The following is a 20,494-nucleotide window of genomic DNA, read 5'->3' as shown; positions in this document are numbered from 1 at the left end:
CAGTGACATACCGGTCCAAAGACAAAGCGATTAAAAATAGAGTTCAAAGCATCATTTTGAACAAAACTGTTATTATTTAATAACAATAATGTTAACATTGTTTTTAACAATTTCGTTTTAGAGGAACAAAATGCTCTCACTGAACTAAAATCGCTTATTTGTCCTTTTTCTCAACTTAATTTATTGTGAACCATAAATATTGTTATTTACTCTATGTTGTAAAAAAAGTCAAGCTAATTTCAGTTCAGCTGTCAGTGTAATTTTTGGCGGGCGAATTTTATTTTTGTATTCTCATTGATTACAAATCCGTAATAAATATCAAGGAATTCTATTGTTTATGTTATATTTATAAGTTATTCATTATGGGCGATTTGCAACAAGTACGTGTGGAAGTTAATAATGCATTTAAACTCAGTGGATTTACAATTCGAAGAGAAGCGAGCACTTTTGTTGCAGAACAACTAGTTACTCTCACACCGCAGGAGCGACAGAAAATGATCGACAAACTTACAGCACATCTTTTACACCAATGTCTTTCACAACCTGTTTTAGAAAGACAACATTTAGAAGTAGCCTATAAAGAATGTTTATCCTTAGGTTTAGAAGAAAGTGAGACTGTACTAAATGTTATTGATGCATTTGATATCCCAAAATTGTCTTATGATAATGAAAGAAAGAAATTCTCAAAAGATGTCGGTTCAAAAAACAATTTGTACCCTGAACCTAAATGGAAAGCGCAAATGTTAATTGACAGATATACCATAATATGGCAAAGAACTATAAGAAATAAGTTATTTGCTAAAGAAACGTTGCCATCTATAGAAAGTGAGAATCGTTTTCAATTACGTAAAATCGAAGTATTACTAAGTTCATCAAGTAGAATCAATGATGTTATTGTGCTGGGTTTTCTAACACAGTTAACTGAAGGAAAGTTTTACCTAGAAGATCCTACAGGCAGTATATTACTCGATATGAGTCAAACAAGGTATCATTCTGGATTGTTCACGGAAAGCAGTTTTGTTTTAGCAGAAGGTTATTACGATGATAAAGTTCTACATGTTATGGGGCTTGTTTTACCTCCTTCTGAAAGTAGAGCAACATCATTACCTTATTTCGGTAGTTTAAACACATTTGGTGGTAAATCGAAAACTTTATTGAAGAATTCACAGAATTTATTAAAATTAGAACAAGAAAATGAAGATGGAATGCTTGTATTCTTATCAGATGTTTGGTTTGATAATCTTAAAGTTATAGCTAAGTTGAAAATGTTATTTACTGGATACAATGACTTTCCTCCGATAGCTATTGTGTTTATGGGTGAATTTTTATCATGTCCCTATGGTTCTGAACATAGTATACAGCTTAAAGCCGCCTTAAATAACTTGGCTGATGTCTTACTTCCTTTCACAAAATTACGAGAGACATGTAAATTTATATTCGTACCTGGTAGAAGCGATCCTGCGGCAGCCAATATTTTACCAAGGCCACCAATTCCTAACTCAATAACAAAAGAAATCAGACAAAAACTAGGCGATTCAGTCATATTTACAACAAACCCGTGCCGAATTCAGTATTGTACGCAAGAAATTGTCATATTCAGACAGGATTTGGTAACAAAAATGTGTAGAAATTCAATACACTTCCCTGAAACTGGGGACATACCTGATCATTTGACGAAAACTTTGTTAAGCCAGTGTACATTGTCACCTTTATCGTTGGCTATACAACCTCTTTATTGGAAGCATGCGGATGCCTTAAGTTTATACCCAATGCCGGATTTAATTGTTGTTGCTGATCATTTTCAACCATATACAAGGTCTTATCAGAACTGTCAGTTGGTTAATCCTGGATCTTTTCCGAGAACTGAATATTCATTTAAAGTGTATGTACCTTTTACTAAGGCTGTTGAAGATTCTCAAATACCTAAAGAAGATTCATAAACTATTTCTTTAATTGAATTATTTACATCATGAAAGGACATGTTATTACTACCTTAAAAATTAGGTTCTCTAATTTCTGCAAAATTAAGAACTTACAAACTGGCATTTTACTGTTTAAATATTTTTTAACTATTTTGCCTGAAACTTTTTTTTCATATTTGTGTCATAAAAATGTTGTTACTTAATACTTGTATAATAAATGCAAAGGCTAAACAGCTGAACGGATCTCAGTGAAAGGCATAAATATTGAGAATAGTCTGGGAGTTTGCTTTTCTTTCACGCGGTAGCAAGCTAAATCTTACCTCATACTATAAATGCAAAAGTTTAGAGTTTGTAGCCTAAACGGCTGAACGGAACTCTATGAAATTTGGCATAGACGTAAAGAATAATCTGGAAGAACACATAGGCTTTGTTTTTATTAATTCCACGCGGGCGAAAGCTAGTAAGTTATATTTTTTTATGTTAGGAGAAAATAAAATATCCTGTATAAGAAATTATTTCTTTATTAATTCTATATTTACATCAATTGTTGAAAAAAATAGTACCACAATATAGTCGGTTAAGTCTTACATGCTATAAAAGTGTATAAAATAAATAAAAAGTACATAATATCAATTTTCAACAACTTATATACTAATACAAAGTGTAAAATAGATAAAATGCCAAAACCAAAATATTCGAAATTTTTTTTTTATGCAATTAAACAAAAAATCTTTTTTTAATCAGCAATTAGTAATATCATTAGTATTTAGGCGTTTTCATTATATTTTGTGTAAATAGTGATATATTACAGTATTCTTAAACATCTAGTTTTAATTAATATATATTGTAAAGTATTGTGCTTTTAAGTACTAGAATTTATAACCTCAAATTGTAGGTATCTAATATATGAGAATTATTTTTGTAAAATCAATATAAGCATTTAAATAAAAAAAATTGTGATCATTTCTTTGGTGCGTGCGTTTTGTAATTGCTAGTTACAAGCATGTACCAATATTATTCACTAAATTATTAAAAATATTTCATTTTAAAAATCAATACTGACTCGATATTTTTTGGCTTTTATAGCCTCGGTTTTTCTGCGTTTTTATTGTTTTCGTATTATATGTAATTTGTAACGAATTTTTACTTCGAACTTATCTATTTTATTTTAAAACTTATAAAAAGGATAGTAAATAAAAACCAAATACAAGGCATAAGTACAATTTCATACGAAAATTACTATTATGAAGAGATTACACATGCCAGTAAAATGTAGTAGCCGTTTGCATACCAGTTACTGTCGCAATACGTAAACACATACCAGTAAAATAAATCTGTAGCTGCAAATGTTCAAAAGGACATCAATATCTACCTTCTTAGCCAAAAGCTAAGTCCAGTTAGCCTTTACACATCCCTGAATATAGTGCACACCATACCAGTATGCCAGCGACTGGCATACGTATTTATTTTATATGAATTAGATTTTGTGACTAATTATAATTGTTTTTTTTTTGTTTTGTGTCCCACTGCATTTAAAATATTGTCAATATCAAAAGAATAACATGTTTTTCGCCAGTGGAAAATCAGCCTAAGTTTAACGCATATCCTGAATGTTTTCTATCGGTGGTCAGAAGTTCAATATACATATCAAACGCCTGTAATATTATTGTAAGTGTCCGCGATTGGCGCTAACGCAACCAGACATATCATTGCCACAACTATTATCAAAATAATCGGCACGTAGATACTCAGCACTTGTCTTCTAAAACTCGAGAACTGGAAAAAAAATCAAATTATAAAACACTATATTACAGTTAAGTAATAACTACTGATTTCTATGAATATGAGTCTACACCATATTTATGGGCGTCGCCAAGAGAGGAGAGGGAGTAATTGCCCACCCCTAGATACTAAGGTGCAAGCAGCACTAGAGACTCACGTAGTTAACTCAAAAACTACGTGTGAGTTTTTCATTAAAAATTTGTACTTAAAGTTTGATTAAGATTTCTCTATGGAATATTTCAAAATTAGCCCCCTTGATCATCGCCTGGCGACGTCCATGTCTATTGGTATTAACTTAGTGTCTATTTCCACTGCGCCAAGCTGTGCGACTGCTCATAGTTGTAAAGTCGAGGTTTCGTCAATGGAAATAGACGGTTATAATTACTAGGAGAATTGGAATTTATTAGTAATCAGGATAGCTTAAAAGGAGCAAGCGCTACGTTGCTAAGCAAATGAAGTTACCTAATAATATGCTTGATATTAACAAAAATGCTCGGGATAAAGTGTTCTCATTGTAAAACTGCACATTAATTCTAAATTTTTAAAATTTTTACAAGTGTAAACAATGAAATAAAGTTTTTATTCGAATGAAGACGCAAAAAATAGGAACAGCCAGTGTTAAAAATAACGAAAAAATTAAGATATATATTCAGAACTATAGTATAATTGAATGATTGAGGTATGAGTATATATGAATGAATGTACGACTGAATGTGAATGACCGAGTGTGTGACTGAGTGACTGACCGGCGCGTCCGTGCTGCGGTCGACGTGCGCGAGCTGGCGCGGCTGGCCCATCATGTCCTTCATGGGGAAGGAGTTGACGCGTCCGTTGCTGATGCGTCCCTCCGACACGCACACCGTCAGCTGATCATACAAAAACAAGCGCTCTCAACACTAAGCTATCTACTGCTATACTATATAAAGTACAATCAGGGAGACTGGCAGTGTTACACTTTCAGGTATAAATTCGCCGAAAAAGCGAAGCAACGATACGTTTACATTTGCAATTGTCTACCCCTAATCGATAGAGATACGCTAAATTATCAAATTCACTTTCTGTTCGCATCCTATCTTACGAGAATAGGGTAGAAAGGGACTAAATTTAGGTTTCGGACACTCAAAGTCTGGATAAACAAGAAATAACTTCTAGTTCACACCAGAGCTGTATGTAATCGTAGTATTTTTTCTACTTCCTTTGCACTTAATGTTGTAAGGAACAAAGCAATTTTTTTTTAAATGAAACACCGCGTATTTCCTTAATTGTACTTGGATCGGTTAGTCTTGATACTTTAAGCAAGCGTTTTACTATATTTAAGCGATTATGTGAACTTACCGATAGTATAATATGCATAATAACGTGGAAGGCGACAAACGCAGCGAGAATGTACACACTCCATATAGGGAGTTCAGCTTTTTGTAGATACACCGCAAGGAATATAGTCACAACTGAAATAAATAAGGTTTTAGCATTTTATTCTAAGCATTTTATATATATCTTATAATATTATAATAAAGCGTAAACACACACTTCTTTGTTGCCTAAGATGTCAGCAATTACAGCATATTTTTGAATAACCCTTTTTTAATAAAAAGCCCTACACTTGCGGCACGCTTTACGCTAAATATTTTAACGCCATTAAACTTAGGGGGTAAATATTTTGGATTAAAACCCTAATGTGGGAGACTATAAGTTGCTGCCAACATCAAGGAAGCAAGGTTGTCATCATGTCATGTCATTTGTAATTGATAATTTGACAAATGTAAAAAATAAAATAAAATTTTCATAATTTCATGCGGATGAAGTCGCACGGGAACAGCTAGTTAGAATTAAAAATATAATAATAAATATAACCTACGTTACTCAGTGATAACGTAGCTTTTCAACGTTAAAATATTTTTTTTTGAAATTGGCAAAGTAGTTTTTGAGTCATTTCAATACATAGAAAAATTCAGATCTTTCGTCTTTATAGTATTAGTATATAACTGTTGCTCTAGACTTGGTCTACTTGAAAATAGAATATTGCCTATGTTACTCAGAGAAAATGTAGCTTTTTTAATGATGAAAGAATTTTTGAAATCGGCCTAGTAGTTTTTGAGTTATTTCAATACATACAACAATTCAGATCATTCCTTTAATTACATTATTACATTAACGTTAATCTATTTAGCTATATTTCTATGCAAAAAACAATAATTTTATACTCACTTCCAAGTATGTGTGCGGAGTTACCAAAGAACCAATGCAACCAGTTGAAAATAGGCCTCTTCTTAGTGCCGGGGTGAGGTCTGAAATATGCTCCTGAAAAGTAAACATAGTCATAACTTAAATTCAATTTTAATAATATTTCAATCTGTACAAGTCTATGGTATACTAGGTTTTGTCTGCGACTCGCGAATAAAAGAAATAAAAAGAAAAAAAATCAGTGGCTTTTTTTTCAAACAATGTTTGATTATAACAAATTTCATCAAGATCTGTTAAGACGATTTGGAGATACCATCTAACATCCATCCATCCATCCATAGTACGTAAGATTGTCTCTATTTCTGCCTAATTTACTTTTGGTAATAAAACGGTTATTTAATCTATTCCATGGTTTTAATTAAAATCCGACAGTTTCTATAACACATGTATTTTTGTCAATCATGAAAAAATTCAATTTGAGTACATCTACATATTTTTTAATAGTCTAAGGGGACAAACAATTGGGCACTGGAATTCGCCAAAATAGCAAAGTGACCGTCGGCAATATACCTCCGTCTTGCAAATTTTCAGTACCTGGAGATCTTAGTTTTAACTCCAGTAACTGGCATACAAGTATTCCAGCTACTTCAATTCCTAGGTTTATAACAGGTGAACTTACCAATGGGCTGTATGAAGCACAGTATGACAGTGACGATGCCAGTGATGGCGTGCGGGTTCCCGCCAGCGGAGGACCAGCCGCCGACCTCTATCAGGATGAGGATGAAGCCCAGCATCGTCAGCAGCCAAGTCAACACCATCAGGATACGATGGAACTAGAGGGTACATCGCAAATTATTATTATCTCAAGCCTTTCTACACTAAGGAACACCTTTAATAAATACTAGCTGATACTCGCGACTTCGTCTGTGTGAAATTAAAAAAACATAGCCTATGATAGTCAGCAATAATGTCGCTTTTTAATTGTGCAAGAATTTTTGAAATCGGTCTAATAGTTTTTGAGTTATTTCAATACATGCAAAAGCACAAAATACAAATCTTTCCTGTTTATAATATTAGTATAAATTAAACGTCTTTAAGTGTAGCAGTAAGATGTATGTGTAGAATTTAAAAATAATATCAATTATACTCACAGCAAACCAGATGTCTTTGCCACCCAATTGTTTCCCTACCCACGTCTGTCTGAAGTACCTATGGGAAAAATAAATAAACAAAATAAATCATAATTAGTACAAACTGGTTTTATTATTACACCTATGAACTCTGGAAAAGAACAGACATTCAATGACAACTAATTCAAAATCCAACAAATAGCTTTGGCTACAGAGAGTCATAATAGAACCAACTGCTGGGTTAAGTTATTGCTATTAACATTTGAAAGGCGTATTTGGTGAAAATAGTGTAAAATAATTACTATTTATATTTAAAAGGAGCTTTGACTCGAATAGTAAGAGTACTTGCTATTTATATTTGAAAGGCGTTGTAATACAAGTTACACAAACTCACCTAGCGAGTAGTATACCAATAGAAGCGCTACCCAGCCAAGCCAATAACATGAAGCTACCGTGCAGTTTGATGAGCAGTTTGCTGGCGGCGGCGGGCGCGCCCACTGTGGCCAGCGCGACCGGTTCACCTGTAGACTCGAAGGCGAGGGAGTGGAATCCCACGCGATCTGGTTCTGCAAGAAGAAGGAAAGAGATAGAGAAGGAAAGATCATTCTAGAGATCAAGGTTGACAACTTTTAGTACAGAGAAAATAAAGTATAAAGCTTTCAGTGCTGATTCTAGTTTTATTATCGCCCTGGGGCTCTTTTTTACAATGGCTAAGTAATTTTAAGAGTGTTGTGTGAGAGTAATTCCCATGTAGCTCCCTTTTCTGTAGCCCAGGGTGGCACCTAACTACACCTTTCCCTAGACTATATTATTATAACTAACTAGCTTATGCCCACGACTCCGTTCGCGTAAGATTGAAAAAACAACAATGAGTAGCCTGTGTGTTCTTCCGGACTATCCTCTACAACTAATGCGTTCAACCGTTTAGGCAAATACTCTAACAAACATCCATCCATCCATCTAAATTTTCACATTTATAATAGTAAGATAAGTAAATAACTGTAAATACAAACCTTTCATACTATCACCAGAGACGACCATCAAATTATATTTATTACTCGCCAAATCGAACGTCTGTCCCATAACCACAGAGACAGTGTCCCGTCTAAATTTGCAGTACAATTTCCCATCGATTATAGAAGATTCTAGCAACTGCACTATTTCTTGCGGTGAATCAGACCTTCTTACATAAGGTTCCGCTTTAGGATAAGTCCAAGAAGTGAACAAAGATACTCTGCCATTATCATTTCTAATACATTCCATGGCGCTGTCGTCGCCCATTTTATTATCTGTGCTCAATCCCGCGGCGACATATTTAGGGTTATCTGTGCCCTGTATTTCGAAAGTGTAAGTGTCGCCAGCAACAAAAACTGCAACTATCGCTTTGCAGTTGCCACTTTTTATACAATTTTGAGGAACACCGAAGCAGAGTTTCGTATCCTCACAACCTTGGTATATGATATCGGGTTTCGCTGTCGTTGTTTTAATCTGGAATATGTATAAATCAAGATTATGGTAAAATTAATATTGGAACTTTATAATCAACTAGGTTTTACCCGGTACTCCGTCCACGTGAAATCTAAAGATAATAAAAAAGGAATGGAATAATATAGCCTATGTTACTAACTAACAGTAAAAGAATTTTTGAAAACGGTGCAAAGTTATTTCAATGCATACAAAAATACAAATATTTCCTCTGTATAATATAAGCATTTATGAGGGAAGAGGGATCTATTTAAATTACCCTGTCTTTTGAAGAAAGAGGTTACGCAAATTTCTCCTAATAAATAGACATAATGGAAGGTATGAAATGAGTGTATTAGCGGAAGTTAGAGTAGCCCCAGTGGTAAAGAAGGTAAAGAGTAAAAGTTTAGCATGGTATGGGCATGTTATGAGGGATGAATCGCATAGAACGTTAGTTATGAGTGTGGTACAGCGAGAGAGGTAGACGTAGAAAGAGATGGATGGATTGAAAGGTGACATGATCAAGAAGGGAGTGACTAAGATGACGTATAGGGTTATATGGAGGATACAACCTGTTGCGCCACTACGGAAATAGGATAAGGAGAAAGATGAAGGAATAAATGTTTTTTAAAGCCTACTTACGTTAGTTTCCGTGGTGGAAGATGCCGCTGCGGGTGGTCTGGTGATGGGAGCGGGCTGCGTTGTAGTGATGACGGTGTCGGGAGTGACAACCTCTACGATAGGTGATTCAACGTTCTTCCAGAATGTAGCATAGTTTTGTGCTACCGTTGCTCTGTAAGATGTAACATTTGATTTGGTTTAAATTTGAAATATTTGATAATAATCGAACTACATAATTGAGTTAAATCGTTTTTTTTTTAAATAACCTAGGCAAGAATTTAACTTAACTTTGAAAGGAAACGTATAACTAGTTTACGCCAGTGTCTTTCCGCGCGGAATTAAAAATCTTAACAAGTAGCCTATGTTATCTTTTAGACTATGTTCTAAAAACAAATCATCGAAATCCTAAAGATATATAGATATTTAGTAAAACAACATCCATCCATCGGAACTTTCGCATTTTTGTATTTCTTTTCCACAACTTAATACAGCCATAAAATAAAAAAAAACAACCTGTCTATCAAATGCAATAAGAATTCAAAAAATCAATCAATAGTTAGTGAGATAAACAATCAAATATATTCAATTCTATTTGTACAGAAATATTAATTTTCTTACCTAAAGAATATCCCTCCCAAATAATCATCAGGCGCCTTCCATTGAAAGGTCAGTTCCGGTTTGGCTTCAGGATTAGTGTGAGTCACAGAATCATTGTTCCCTCTGCAGCTTATAATCTGTGTTATTTCTGTATTCGGTACTTTTGTGAATGTACCCTCTATTGTATCTGGATTCTGGAATGTTAAATATAATAAATATTGATGTATTTATATATATTTTTTATATTACGAGTATAAGGTGGCAACCGATAAATCGGCCATCTGAATACAAAATGGTGTAGCGACCGCTTCACCCAGCTACCCATAGACATTCGCAATAGCGGATATGTTGCCTACCCTTAATCGAAGGAGGAGACGCACATAAATAGGATGTTTCCCCTTCTAATGCGTTACCTCCACCGTCAAGTCCCCGTTCCCTTCCCATCCTTTTCTTATAAGAAAAAGGGTAGGAAGGAAATGGGATTAATGTTTGTCATTTTTATTTATTGTAATGGTAACGGAATTTGACAAATGTAAACAGTAAAATAAAATTTTTATAATTTAATGCGGATGAAGCAGCATGGGAACAGCTAGTTAATATCTAAAGTAAGTTTAATTCACCTGAACTTGTCTAGCTTGTAATAGGAACCCTCCTATAGGCACAGGGGCGCCTAACGCGCTACCGATGGTTACATTGAGTATGTCGCCTTGCCGGACTTGAGAAGCGGTGTATATAGCATATGGGGGTTGTGATGATTGTCCTGGTATACCCCCGTGACGCGGCATCTGGTCTAGACATGCCTGGAAATAAATATTGTATTACGTTACTATATATTAAAAAAAAATATGTAGATTGAAACCTAAGACACCCAAGAGTACTAATCTGTTGATTTTTTAACTATACTAATATTGTAATAAAATTTTTCGTATGTATTGAAATAACTCAAAAAGTACTAGGCCGATTTTAAAAATTCTTTCACCGTTAGAAAGGAAATTTATCTGTGAGTAACATAGGTTATGTTTTTTTTACTATTTTTTAATATACCGCGGGCGAAATCGCGAGCAACAGCTATTCTATAATAACGTTAAGCAAAGGAATGATTTGTATTTTTTGAAATAACTCAAAAACTATTCGGCCAATTTCAAAAATGCTTTCACCAATTAAAAGCTACGTTATCAGTGAGTAACCCAGACTATTTTTTTTTTATTTCACGCGGATATATTAGCAAACAACAGGTACTTCGTTGTAATCGAGAAGGAATTGACATACAAAACTGTAGATAGTTTATTAAGGTGGTATTGAATAGGAAATTGTCTTCCCGTTGGGCCGTTTGGCTGTCCAGTCGATTCTAGGTTAAATATCTTACCCCAGGAGGTGCTCCCGAGCCGTATTGTTCGGAGTATTTTATGAGCATGACAATAGTCAATATAAACCCTTTCATACTTCTTTTCCTTGGTAGCATATTGATCTGGAAAAGAAAATAAAAAAAAAATCATTAATACCACAATGAAATATCTATGTCCATTCGTTGATATCCAACGCTGAAATTATTTAAAATACCATGCCGACCTAAACGAGGTTTAGGCTAAGCGCCATCTGCGCTCGGCCACCTCAAGCCCGGTGAATCTGTAAATGCCTCTTCAAGGCAAACAGTGGCCATTCAGTCACAAATATTGCGACCATTACGATATTACACTTTTATTAAGGAAAAAGAGAAATATTGTGGTTTGAAAAATATTACTATTAAAAATGCGAATGTCTAGATGTATGGATGTTAGAAAGTATACCCATAACGGCTCAACGGATCTCGATAACATTGGGATGTAGAACATAATTTGGAACAACACATATGTATGCTAAACTTAATTTGGTTTTAATTCAACACATGGAGTCGAGGGCAAAAGCTGGTTAGTTAAAGATAGTTTCTTTTATTCTTTAGTGCCCAAGATTATTTTCAAAGAGGATGAAAAGAGTTTCATTAATTTATTTATTTTACAACCTTTTATTTAGTTTTATCCAACAGTGGAATTCTTTTTGATGCTAATAACTCTGGGTTTAACCCATGTCTGTTTGAAATTTATCAGAAACTAATTTAACATGACGACAAAACGATAGAAGTGTTTTGTTAAATAACAGTTTGACAAAATTCTCGGAAACAGGGTGCGGTGAAATGTAGAATAAGTCATATCCTGTCAGAGTTTTTTTTAATAGTAGGTTTTTAAACAAAACAACGATAAACAGGTCAAAACGACCTTCGGTTTATTGGAACAAAGTTCCGGTAGAATGTGTCAATGTTGATGATTGATTGAATTTCTAACCGCAAGTTTCCACTGCAGTAACAACTGTAAAATGATTTATTATAGTTTAGATGGATGGATGGATTTTTGTAAGAGTTTGTAGCCTAAATTGCTGAACGGATTTGGATGAAATTTGGCATAGATGTAGAACATAGTCTGGAAGAACACATAGGCTACTTGCTTTTAGAATGCAGCGACGAAAGAAACACGGTGTAGTTCAATGTTGCCATTTGGGAAAAATTTCCCGGGGAATATAGCAAAAGCTCAGTGCATAGGGGGCATTCTATTGGAGATCCCGGGACCCTCAAATCGCACCTGAAGGCGGCCACAGAAGGGGTACAAATACAAAAAAGGCAATTTGCTTTTGTATTTGTAATTCCACGCGGACGGAGTCGCGGGCAAAAGCTAGTAGTCAATAAAAATGAGAGTCTAGAACATGTGTAATCCCAAAGTGGAAGTCTACGGTAACAAACAAGGTTTATGACGTTAGTTTATTTATATTTTATTATCAGGCACACGATCAAGGTGGCATAATTTGTGCAAATATACAAATATACAAGGAAAAAAACATAATAAACTCGTTATGTTAAGAATCTGTAAGAAAAATTGTTCGAGCAATCTTGGCACCATATAAAAAAGAATTTGAATACAATGGTACAGGATATAAAAGAAACAGGCAACGGTTAGGGCTGTCAACTTTTAATGAACAGGCGACAAGAAGAAATACAACGATCGGCGAGTCACTTAAGTCTTGACATGGAAAAAACATCTCTTAAGCCAATTAAATACTGAGATCAGATAACAAAAATATACAGCCCTAGCGCCCTAGCGCGCACCTTATCTTGAGGTGGCAACCCTGGTTGTGTTTGAAATATTAAGGATATTGCCAACCAAAAAATTGACTGACGTACAGTCACCTGCAAAAATATACATTCATAAAGCTTCAGAAACTTATATACGCCTTCGTTTTCAAAAATACGTATCCGTTCGTATGCTTCCGACTATAAATGTAGCTATTGAAAAAACCTGCAAACGTATTTTTAAAATCGACGGCGTATAGTTCCTAAAGTTCTGTTAATATTTATGTAGACGACTGTACCCCTAAGGTACTGAGTAGGTTACGAATCGAATAACTTGGAACTTACAAACCCTTGTATATAAACACACGCATAAGAAACACAGCCGTCTTCAGTAAGGTAAGATTTCACAATACAATGCAAACGTATGAAATAAAATACGCGCGCAGCCGGGTAAATCTTGTGTATAGAATAAATAAGACATAAGGAAGTTGGATAAGTGAACGGTAGACATTTTAAGGTCGTAAATGACGCTTTGGAATACTAAAACGTGACTAAACTCGCACAATGTCATTTGAAATTATTTTGTCAACACCTTTTTCTGGAAATTACACAGAGAAAAAGCAAATAATGCTAACAATAACCGTTATTAACTTAAAGTAACTTAAAGTTTAATCATTAGAGACATCGTAAATTCTAAAGCAACCGTTACCTAAACACTTAGCCCACTTAGACCATATTACTATCTTTTCTGCAATAACGTAAGTCGACAACCATGGGATCTTGATGTACTATCTATCTATACATGTAATAATACATGTAATTTTTACCCCTAGGGTACAAAACATATAGCTGAGCAAAGGCCCTATCAGTTCTGCATTGCAACGCATTGTCAAATTGTTTATATATTTTGTTTTTTTTTTCCTTTTCAATTTTCTTGTCATTAGTTTTGATTGTTTATGATTGGTTTTCGTTGTTCTCGTTTGTATTTTTTTTTTGTTCAAGTGTATTATGTTGTATTGTGTTGCAGTGTGTTTTGGAACTGATTAAATGTGTATTATTATTATTATTATTATTATTAATAATAAAATAGAAGTGTCTGTTTGTAATGTCAAAAGAAATTTCCAGATTTCGGGAAGATGATGTATTCGCGTTGCTGATAACGAAAATCACATTTAAAAAAATCTGTGTCTGTCTATCCGGAAGCCGTGTTTGTTTCGGATAATCTCCGAAACGGCTGGACCGATTTCGGCCAGACTTTCACTGAAGGGTAGCTGACATAGCTGATATTATAGGTTACTTTTTATATAAATACAAAGTCGCGGGAAACAGCTAGTCGAAAATAAAAATTGTCGAAAACAATTTCTTTGCTGCCAGTATTTTGAATCGAACCCGTGTGAAACGCTGTTACTTCGATGTATTTATATAAGAAGTACAGTTAGCCACCGAAGCGCTACGAAGTATTTTTTATGGTTCATTATTTTGTAATGTTACACGTTGACGATTTAATTGGCGGGAAACTGTTGTTTCTACATAACGGTTTTTTTTTCTTTATTACTTGTTTACTTATGTTTACATACGAAATGTCAAAATTGGAAATAATACATAATTCGTGCAACCAAAAACGTTCTTAAACATAATAAATCATTTTTTTTTAGATTTTAAAAATATGTTCAGTAGTTTACAAACATTAAATTTATTCATACAGAAAAAAATTAACTTAAAAAAACTATGCCACAGTAATAAATATATTTTGAATTAAACGATGCTAACCAACTTTAAAAACACCTTCAAAATCTTTAGCCTTGCGCTTTTGAAATATCAATTAAGATAATCGTAACACTTTTCACGGTCACTGTACTTCCGCTATTAATCAGTCCGGAGTGTAAAGGAATGTCGTTCATTCCTTTCAATGGATATTTGCAATTGAAATTAGGTTACAACAGTTTGCTAAATAACACTGCTATTTCATTGCCTTCGTTACTATAGATACAAGGGTATGCCTTACAAATTACGAACCTTTAGAGCGTGCACTTTGACTAAACTATCGCACAACTTTTTAGTCTTGCTTTCCTTTCTATGAGCTTATATGCACACTACTCGATTTTAAGTTATGCAACTGAACAGTTGAATTGGCTGCGAAACAATCGACAATCGCACGTTTGTGCGATAGTTCAGTTAAAAAGTCAAAGCCTTAGTTTGATGGCGTGAAAATATATAGCCTAAAGCGTGACGTAAGTGTAGGGCTTTTTATTAAAAAAAAATATTATTCAAAACCATCCTGTAATTGCTGACATTTTAGGCAACGAAAAAGTGTGTGTTTACGCTTTATTATAGATGTCTCGCGGAGTTTTATTAAGTTAACAATAACATCTGTTTGTATTGAATTGAAAATATATCATTGAGCAGGGGAATAATATTTTTTTTTAGATACAGCATAAGTACTAAAGTAACCGTAACAAAGTCATTCCAACCAGTTCGTTTAAGGACATCGTTATAATTCTATTCGTGCTAGTCGAAATAACCAAACGTGGCTCGGACTTGAATTAATTGTTAAACCTGTCGTAAGGAGGTCGTACGTGGTACAATTTACAGCTAAGATTGTGAGGTTATAGCAAATAAAGAGGTCAATAAATGTTGACAGTTTTAACGATCAATTTCTTAGGTTGAAATTTAAAAATTAAAAATTGATTTTAATGAAAAGACTCTAAAATAACTATAATATAATGAGTATATTACGGTTTTCGAATATTAGAAAAAAAGTATTTCTCAATTGTTTTATTATGTATTGTTTTTTAACTAAGAAATTACCGACCTTATAACCTATCAAATAAAAGTAAAATGAGAATTTTCCTGGACCACAAATTACTTGATCATATGAAAGTACGTTATGACAAAGTATTAAAGGGTATATTCTAGTTACATTGAACTATGTCATGGAACTGCATGTGAGTGCATTGACATCGGATCGATTGTAAATCTAAAGCATATGGTAAAAAATTATCCACTAAGGCAGTAGAAATAATACGGGAAATCTACGGAAAAAGGCAAGGGAAGGGAAACCCATAGGAAGTGGAAAAAGTCTTTCTGTGTATCCCATCTTCTGTTAATCGCCTCTGCAAATCTATATAGGAAATAGTCACTTCGCTATCAAGGCGAATTTAAGTGGCCGTTTGCACGTACCATAACAAAAAACAATTATCGACATCTCTTAATGTGACAATTTATTCTGTAAGTAGAACGTATTAATAGATTTTTTACTCCGGTTTTTTGTAAAAACTAAAAAAAAACTCCGGTTATTGGCTTTAAAACAATATTAATTAATAGACCTTGAAAAAGAAATTAAAAGCAATCAACTCATTCTTGGCAGACGGCGTCATATAAAATCCGAATAATTGCATTAATTGCAAAGGAAATAAGACTGTATTTCTGCAGATTTAGAGTCGAAGTTATCAATTCAATGATAATCAGTTCCAGGAATATAAACGTATGTTATACGCGTTCCAACGCAGGGTTTTCCCCGAATGTGAATCTATTCTAAATTTGAATTTGCTATTTTTAAACTATACGATCAAGATCAGAACGTAGAATATAAATGTAACTAATTATAGATAATAAATTGCTGTGAAATAGGAGGAAAACTGTACGAGGAAAACATCGTGAAAAAAAAACAAAGATTTGCCAATTTCATTTATAGTTCGTTGAACGAGATTTTTTTTGAGGAAATAAATACAAGCTACGATAATATATTCTTAAGGGTGTAAATAAAAGCTTGCTTGTGCGTCTTATAGTTTTTTTTTCAACAAGAAAATAAATCTTACTAATATTATAAATGCGACAGTTTAGATGGATGGATGTTTGTTGAAGTTTGTAGCGAAAACTACACAACATACCTCAATGAAAATTGGCATAGATGTAGACGATAGTCTAGAAGAACACATAGGGCATTCACTTTAGTTTTTAATTTAATTCCGCGCACCGAGTCGCGCGGTAAAGCTAGTACAATATCAAATGTTAGTGTAAAGACAGTCTTATTGAAAGTTGTATTTACTTTGAAATCGGTTCCTTTCACTCTATTTAGCTATGTAAAAGATAGCCGACGGATTTTTTAGTCGGTTTTTTCTGTTTGCAAAAAAAGATCATACAAAGCAAGAAAAATCCACAAATAATTTGAAGGTTGTGTAAATATAGGTCGGAAAGGAAAATCTAGATAAAAACAATAAGGAAAAAAATATCATTGTGTTTATTTATTTAAAGAGAGTGAGAGGGACGTCAATATATTTTTATACAGGTTTTAAAAATGGACATAAATAACTTTGTCAATCAGGCATAAAGTTTAAAATAAACTTATTAATATAAATGTAAAAGTTATAATGAATGGATGGATGGATGTTTGTTACCACATATCTCCAGAACGGCTCAACGAATCAGGTTGAAATTTTGCATAAATACAAAACATAGCCAGGAAGAACACATGCTTAACCATTTTTTTTAATTCCGTTCAGACGAAATCATCTGCAACAGCTAGTCTATAATATTTTTCTTTCATCTACTTGTTACGCAAACTTGCGTGTGCAAGAAACACCACAGAAACTAAAGTAAGTCGCCTTTATAAAACGATTTATTATTTAAGGGTGGTTTTAGTTACCGTAACTGCCCTGACCTGAATTTTATTAGAAATGTTTCTTCGAAACACACGCGATGTTAAACCATTAATTATTAAGGGGGTTAAATGTAACCCAATTTTTGATAAATAATTGAGTCGACATAAATAAAACTAGTCTATGTTCTCGCCTTTCCTAAACTCCGAAAACTCTCATGAACAATCACAACCATTAGCGCCAAAATAGCGAATATCGAATAGACACAAAATACCACATTTTAGCCTGTCCATTTATAAAGATCAGTGGCTGTGGTATTTATTAAAATACTAGCTGTTCCCGTGCGGCTTCATCCGCCAGAAAATTATAAAAACTTTATTTTATTGTTTACAATTGTCAAAATTACCGTTACCATAATAACCTTGCTTCCTAAATGTTGGCAGCTTGTAGTTTATGGTTCATTGTCCATATGGAGGTTTTTTCCAATTTATTTACCCCCTAAATTTAATAGCGTGAAAATAGTTTTATAACCTAAAGCGTATCGAAAGTGTTGTGCTTTTTATTAAAGAAAGAGTTATTCAAAAATATGGTGTGATTTCTGACATCCTACGCCACGAATTAGTGTGTGTTTAAGCTTTATTATATTATACTTGTTATATTAGTTAGATTTGTGTTAGTATTAGTGTTATATCTTCCCCTTATCCCAGCTTTGGACACAAAGTTTTGGACCTCCAGGTTTATTTACCTCTGTCGTCAATCTCTTCTTGACTTACAGGCATACCTCTACCGGTGTACTAATAACTTGTCCATTATACTTATCTAACTCATGTCATAGATGCGAAATTAGTATGGATGTTTATTGGAGATTGTAGCCTAAACTTCTGAACTATTCTCGATGAACTTTAGCATGGATGTAGAAGATAGTCTGGAGATGTCTATGTGCTATAGATTACTTACTTTGGTTTTTTTTTTTAAATCCGCACGAACGGTGTCGTGGCAAAGCTAGTTTATTCATATATCAATTAGGCCGATGGATTATATTTTCATCTGTTTGTTGTTCCATTGTCCAAACAACGCGTACGTTACGCAAAGCATTCAAACATTTGCATAAACAATTCGCGGAGAAAGTGCAAGGCCTATGGATTGCGTACGTGCGGACATTTCTTCACAACAACGCTATTTAGTACATGTGATTTACTAATACATGTAGCAAAGATATTCAAAATGTATATAGAGTTGGCATAGTTGATATTACACTTGAGACATTTTCACATAATCACTAATGCTTTGTATTGATAGCCTTAAAACCATACGTCAATACAATTAATTGTATTTAAATTGCTTTTAGTTTATTTTATAACAAAAGATGGAGATTGCTTTAATTTTGTGAAATGTGAATACAAAGACGTAAGGTGGCGTACTAAACTTGACAACTGATATAGTACCTTTTAAATAAAGTACCGGTAAAAATGTTCAGTATATGTCTAGTCTACATATTTTAAAAGTCTTTGACTTGTAGTACTCGTAATACTTTATTAAGAAATTGCTTTGCTGTAATATTTGTTGTCTCATTTAAAAAAAAGGTTAAGGGATGAAAATGTGTGGTATTTTAATAATGAAAATTCAACAATTGTCTGTATTATATGTGTAAATAAGTTTCTCATTAAAAGGTAAATTCCATAGTTATTTTCGATTATAAAAGTAACTGAAACCCAGCGCGTTTAAACTTTTTTTTTGTGACTGAATGGTTACTGTTTGCTTTAAAGAGGCATTTACAATCACCGGGCTTGAGGTGGCCGAGCGTAGATGGCGCTTAGCCTAAACCTCGTTTATGAGTAACTAAGCTCCCTCAGGAGCCTCGGTACGAGCCATTACTTCGTTGTTATTACTAGATTTGGCGTTTAAACAATTGTCATTGTAGTACAAGGTGTATTTGTCAACTATTAAAGTTTTATTCAGTGTTACGTGTGGCCACAACGTAATGCCGCTCAGACCAGTCCACCTTGAAGTTCAAGGTTTGTTCGTTGTGAATGGGTTTTTTATTGCAGTAGTACTCAAGACCCCTTTTGTATGTGAAATTACTTGTTAACCTTAGGCACTTGAAGAGACGGTTAAAAAACCATCGGGCAAGTAAAGCTGAACCTGTGTGAGTCGCGGCCACTGATTTCGGTCAATGGACAGGCTATAATAATTATTTTGAATGATCAAATGATTGATATGAGATATGTATTTGGTTATTCATTTTAGTAAAAATATAGTTTAAATAAATTTATATATTTACATTATAGTGAAGATTTAAATATTTCGCACGGGTATATTTTAACTTTACTATAAAACTTCCGTACGACCTTTTGTTTAATACAATAACAATTCTCTCCCACGACGTGTAAGATCTCCATACAGGAATGTGTTTTTATAACTTGAGAATAACTTCTTTGTTATTGTTAAACTTATGTAAATAATTAAAATATAACGTAGTTTTATCTCTAATATACCTTTAAGGAGACTAATTTAGAGATCGCTATAAATGGACAGGCTATAAACAGTGGTCATCATCACCAGCTCACTATACGTTCCTACCGAGGGGCTCAGAGACAGGCCGACTCGGACTCGACTCGAGTGACTAGGCCATAGTCAACCACGCTGGCCCACTGCGGGTTGACTTCATACACATCTATGAATTTCTTCGCCGATATGTGCAGGTTGCATCACGATGTTTTCCTTCACCGTAAGAACGTCTGGTAAATTATGTACACAAGAAGATCCAAAAAATCGAAAATCCCATTGATACGCGGCGGTATTAGATTACAAGTCAAGTGTTTAAGCCACCTACGCTCTAGACAGTGGTACTTGGTGCCTATTTTTGCCATTAAAAAGCTGTAATTTCCAATGACCTATTCATTTATAGAGATCATTAGATTAATAAATAGTTTTATTTTGTTTTTAAAGTTTGATTTTAAACTGCTAAACTTAAATACTTGTACAAAGATAACCTCATCCCTTTCACACTCATTGACAAATCAGAGTAAGCAAGTTTTGTGCATTTTTCCAGTAAATTTATGTTATTCTTTGAATAATAATGGCTTTTTTAATCATAAT

The 20,494-nt window shown here is 33.8% G+C and overlaps 2 protein-coding genes across 3 annotated transcripts in view; one reads left to right on the top strand and one right to left on the bottom strand.

Annotated features, from left to right (window-relative positions):
• The first annotated feature begins 262 nt into the window (after positions 1-262).
• LOC106110526 (DNA polymerase epsilon subunit 2) lies at positions 263-2,325 on the top strand. Its single transcript, XM_013292383.1, has one exon. The coding sequence runs from the start codon at positions 363-365 to the stop codon at positions 1,938-1,940; it is 1,578 nt and encodes a 525-aa protein (XP_013147837.1). The 5' UTR covers positions 263-362; the 3' UTR covers positions 1,941-2,325.
• Positions 2,326-3,295: 970 nt separating this feature from the next.
• Positions 3,296-20,494, bottom strand: part of LOC106110575 (putative ferric-chelate reductase 1 homolog) — a 20,981-nt gene continuing 3,782 nt past the window's right edge. Inside the window, exons 2-13 of one of the 2 annotated variants that reach the window (XM_013292454.1) lie at positions 11,067-11,168; positions 10,321-10,500; positions 9,722-9,894; positions 9,125-9,275; positions 8,032-8,506; positions 7,413-7,584; positions 7,040-7,097; positions 6,568-6,721; positions 5,913-6,005; positions 5,040-5,152; positions 4,451-4,570; positions 3,296-3,698 (exon numbers count right to left, since the gene is read on the bottom strand). In XM_013292454.1, the coding sequence (XP_013147908.1) occupies positions 3,570-3,698; positions 4,451-4,570; positions 5,040-5,152; positions 5,913-6,005; positions 6,568-6,721; positions 7,040-7,097; positions 7,413-7,584; positions 8,032-8,506; positions 9,125-9,275; positions 9,722-9,894; positions 10,321-10,500; positions 11,067-11,162 (1,914 nt within the window). In that variant the 5' untranslated portion in view covers positions 11,163-11,168 and the 3' untranslated portion in view covers positions 3,296-3,569. The remainder of the gene's footprint in view (positions 3,699-4,450; positions 4,571-5,039; positions 5,153-5,912; positions 6,006-6,567; positions 6,722-7,039; positions 7,098-7,412; positions 7,585-8,031; positions 8,507-9,124; positions 9,276-9,721; positions 9,895-10,320; positions 10,501-11,066; positions 11,169-20,494) is intronic. The other variant, XM_013292455.1, reaches the window with a different exon arrangement.

The sequence above is a fragment of the Papilio polytes genome, unplaced genomic scaffold (assembly GCF_000836215.1).
Source record: "Papilio polytes unplaced genomic scaffold, Ppol_1.0 DF824225.1, whole genome shotgun sequence".
Lineage (NCBI taxonomy): Eukaryota > Metazoa > Arthropoda > Insecta > Lepidoptera > Papilionidae > Papilio > Papilio polytes.
This window is presented reverse-complemented; position numbering and strand designations above follow the sequence as displayed.

What these genes read in the sequence shown, in the direction of transcription:
- LOC106110526 (XM_013292383.1), top strand. Translation starts at nt 363, where the DNA reads ATGGGCGATTTGCAACAAGTACGTGTGGAAGTTAATAATGCATTTAAA.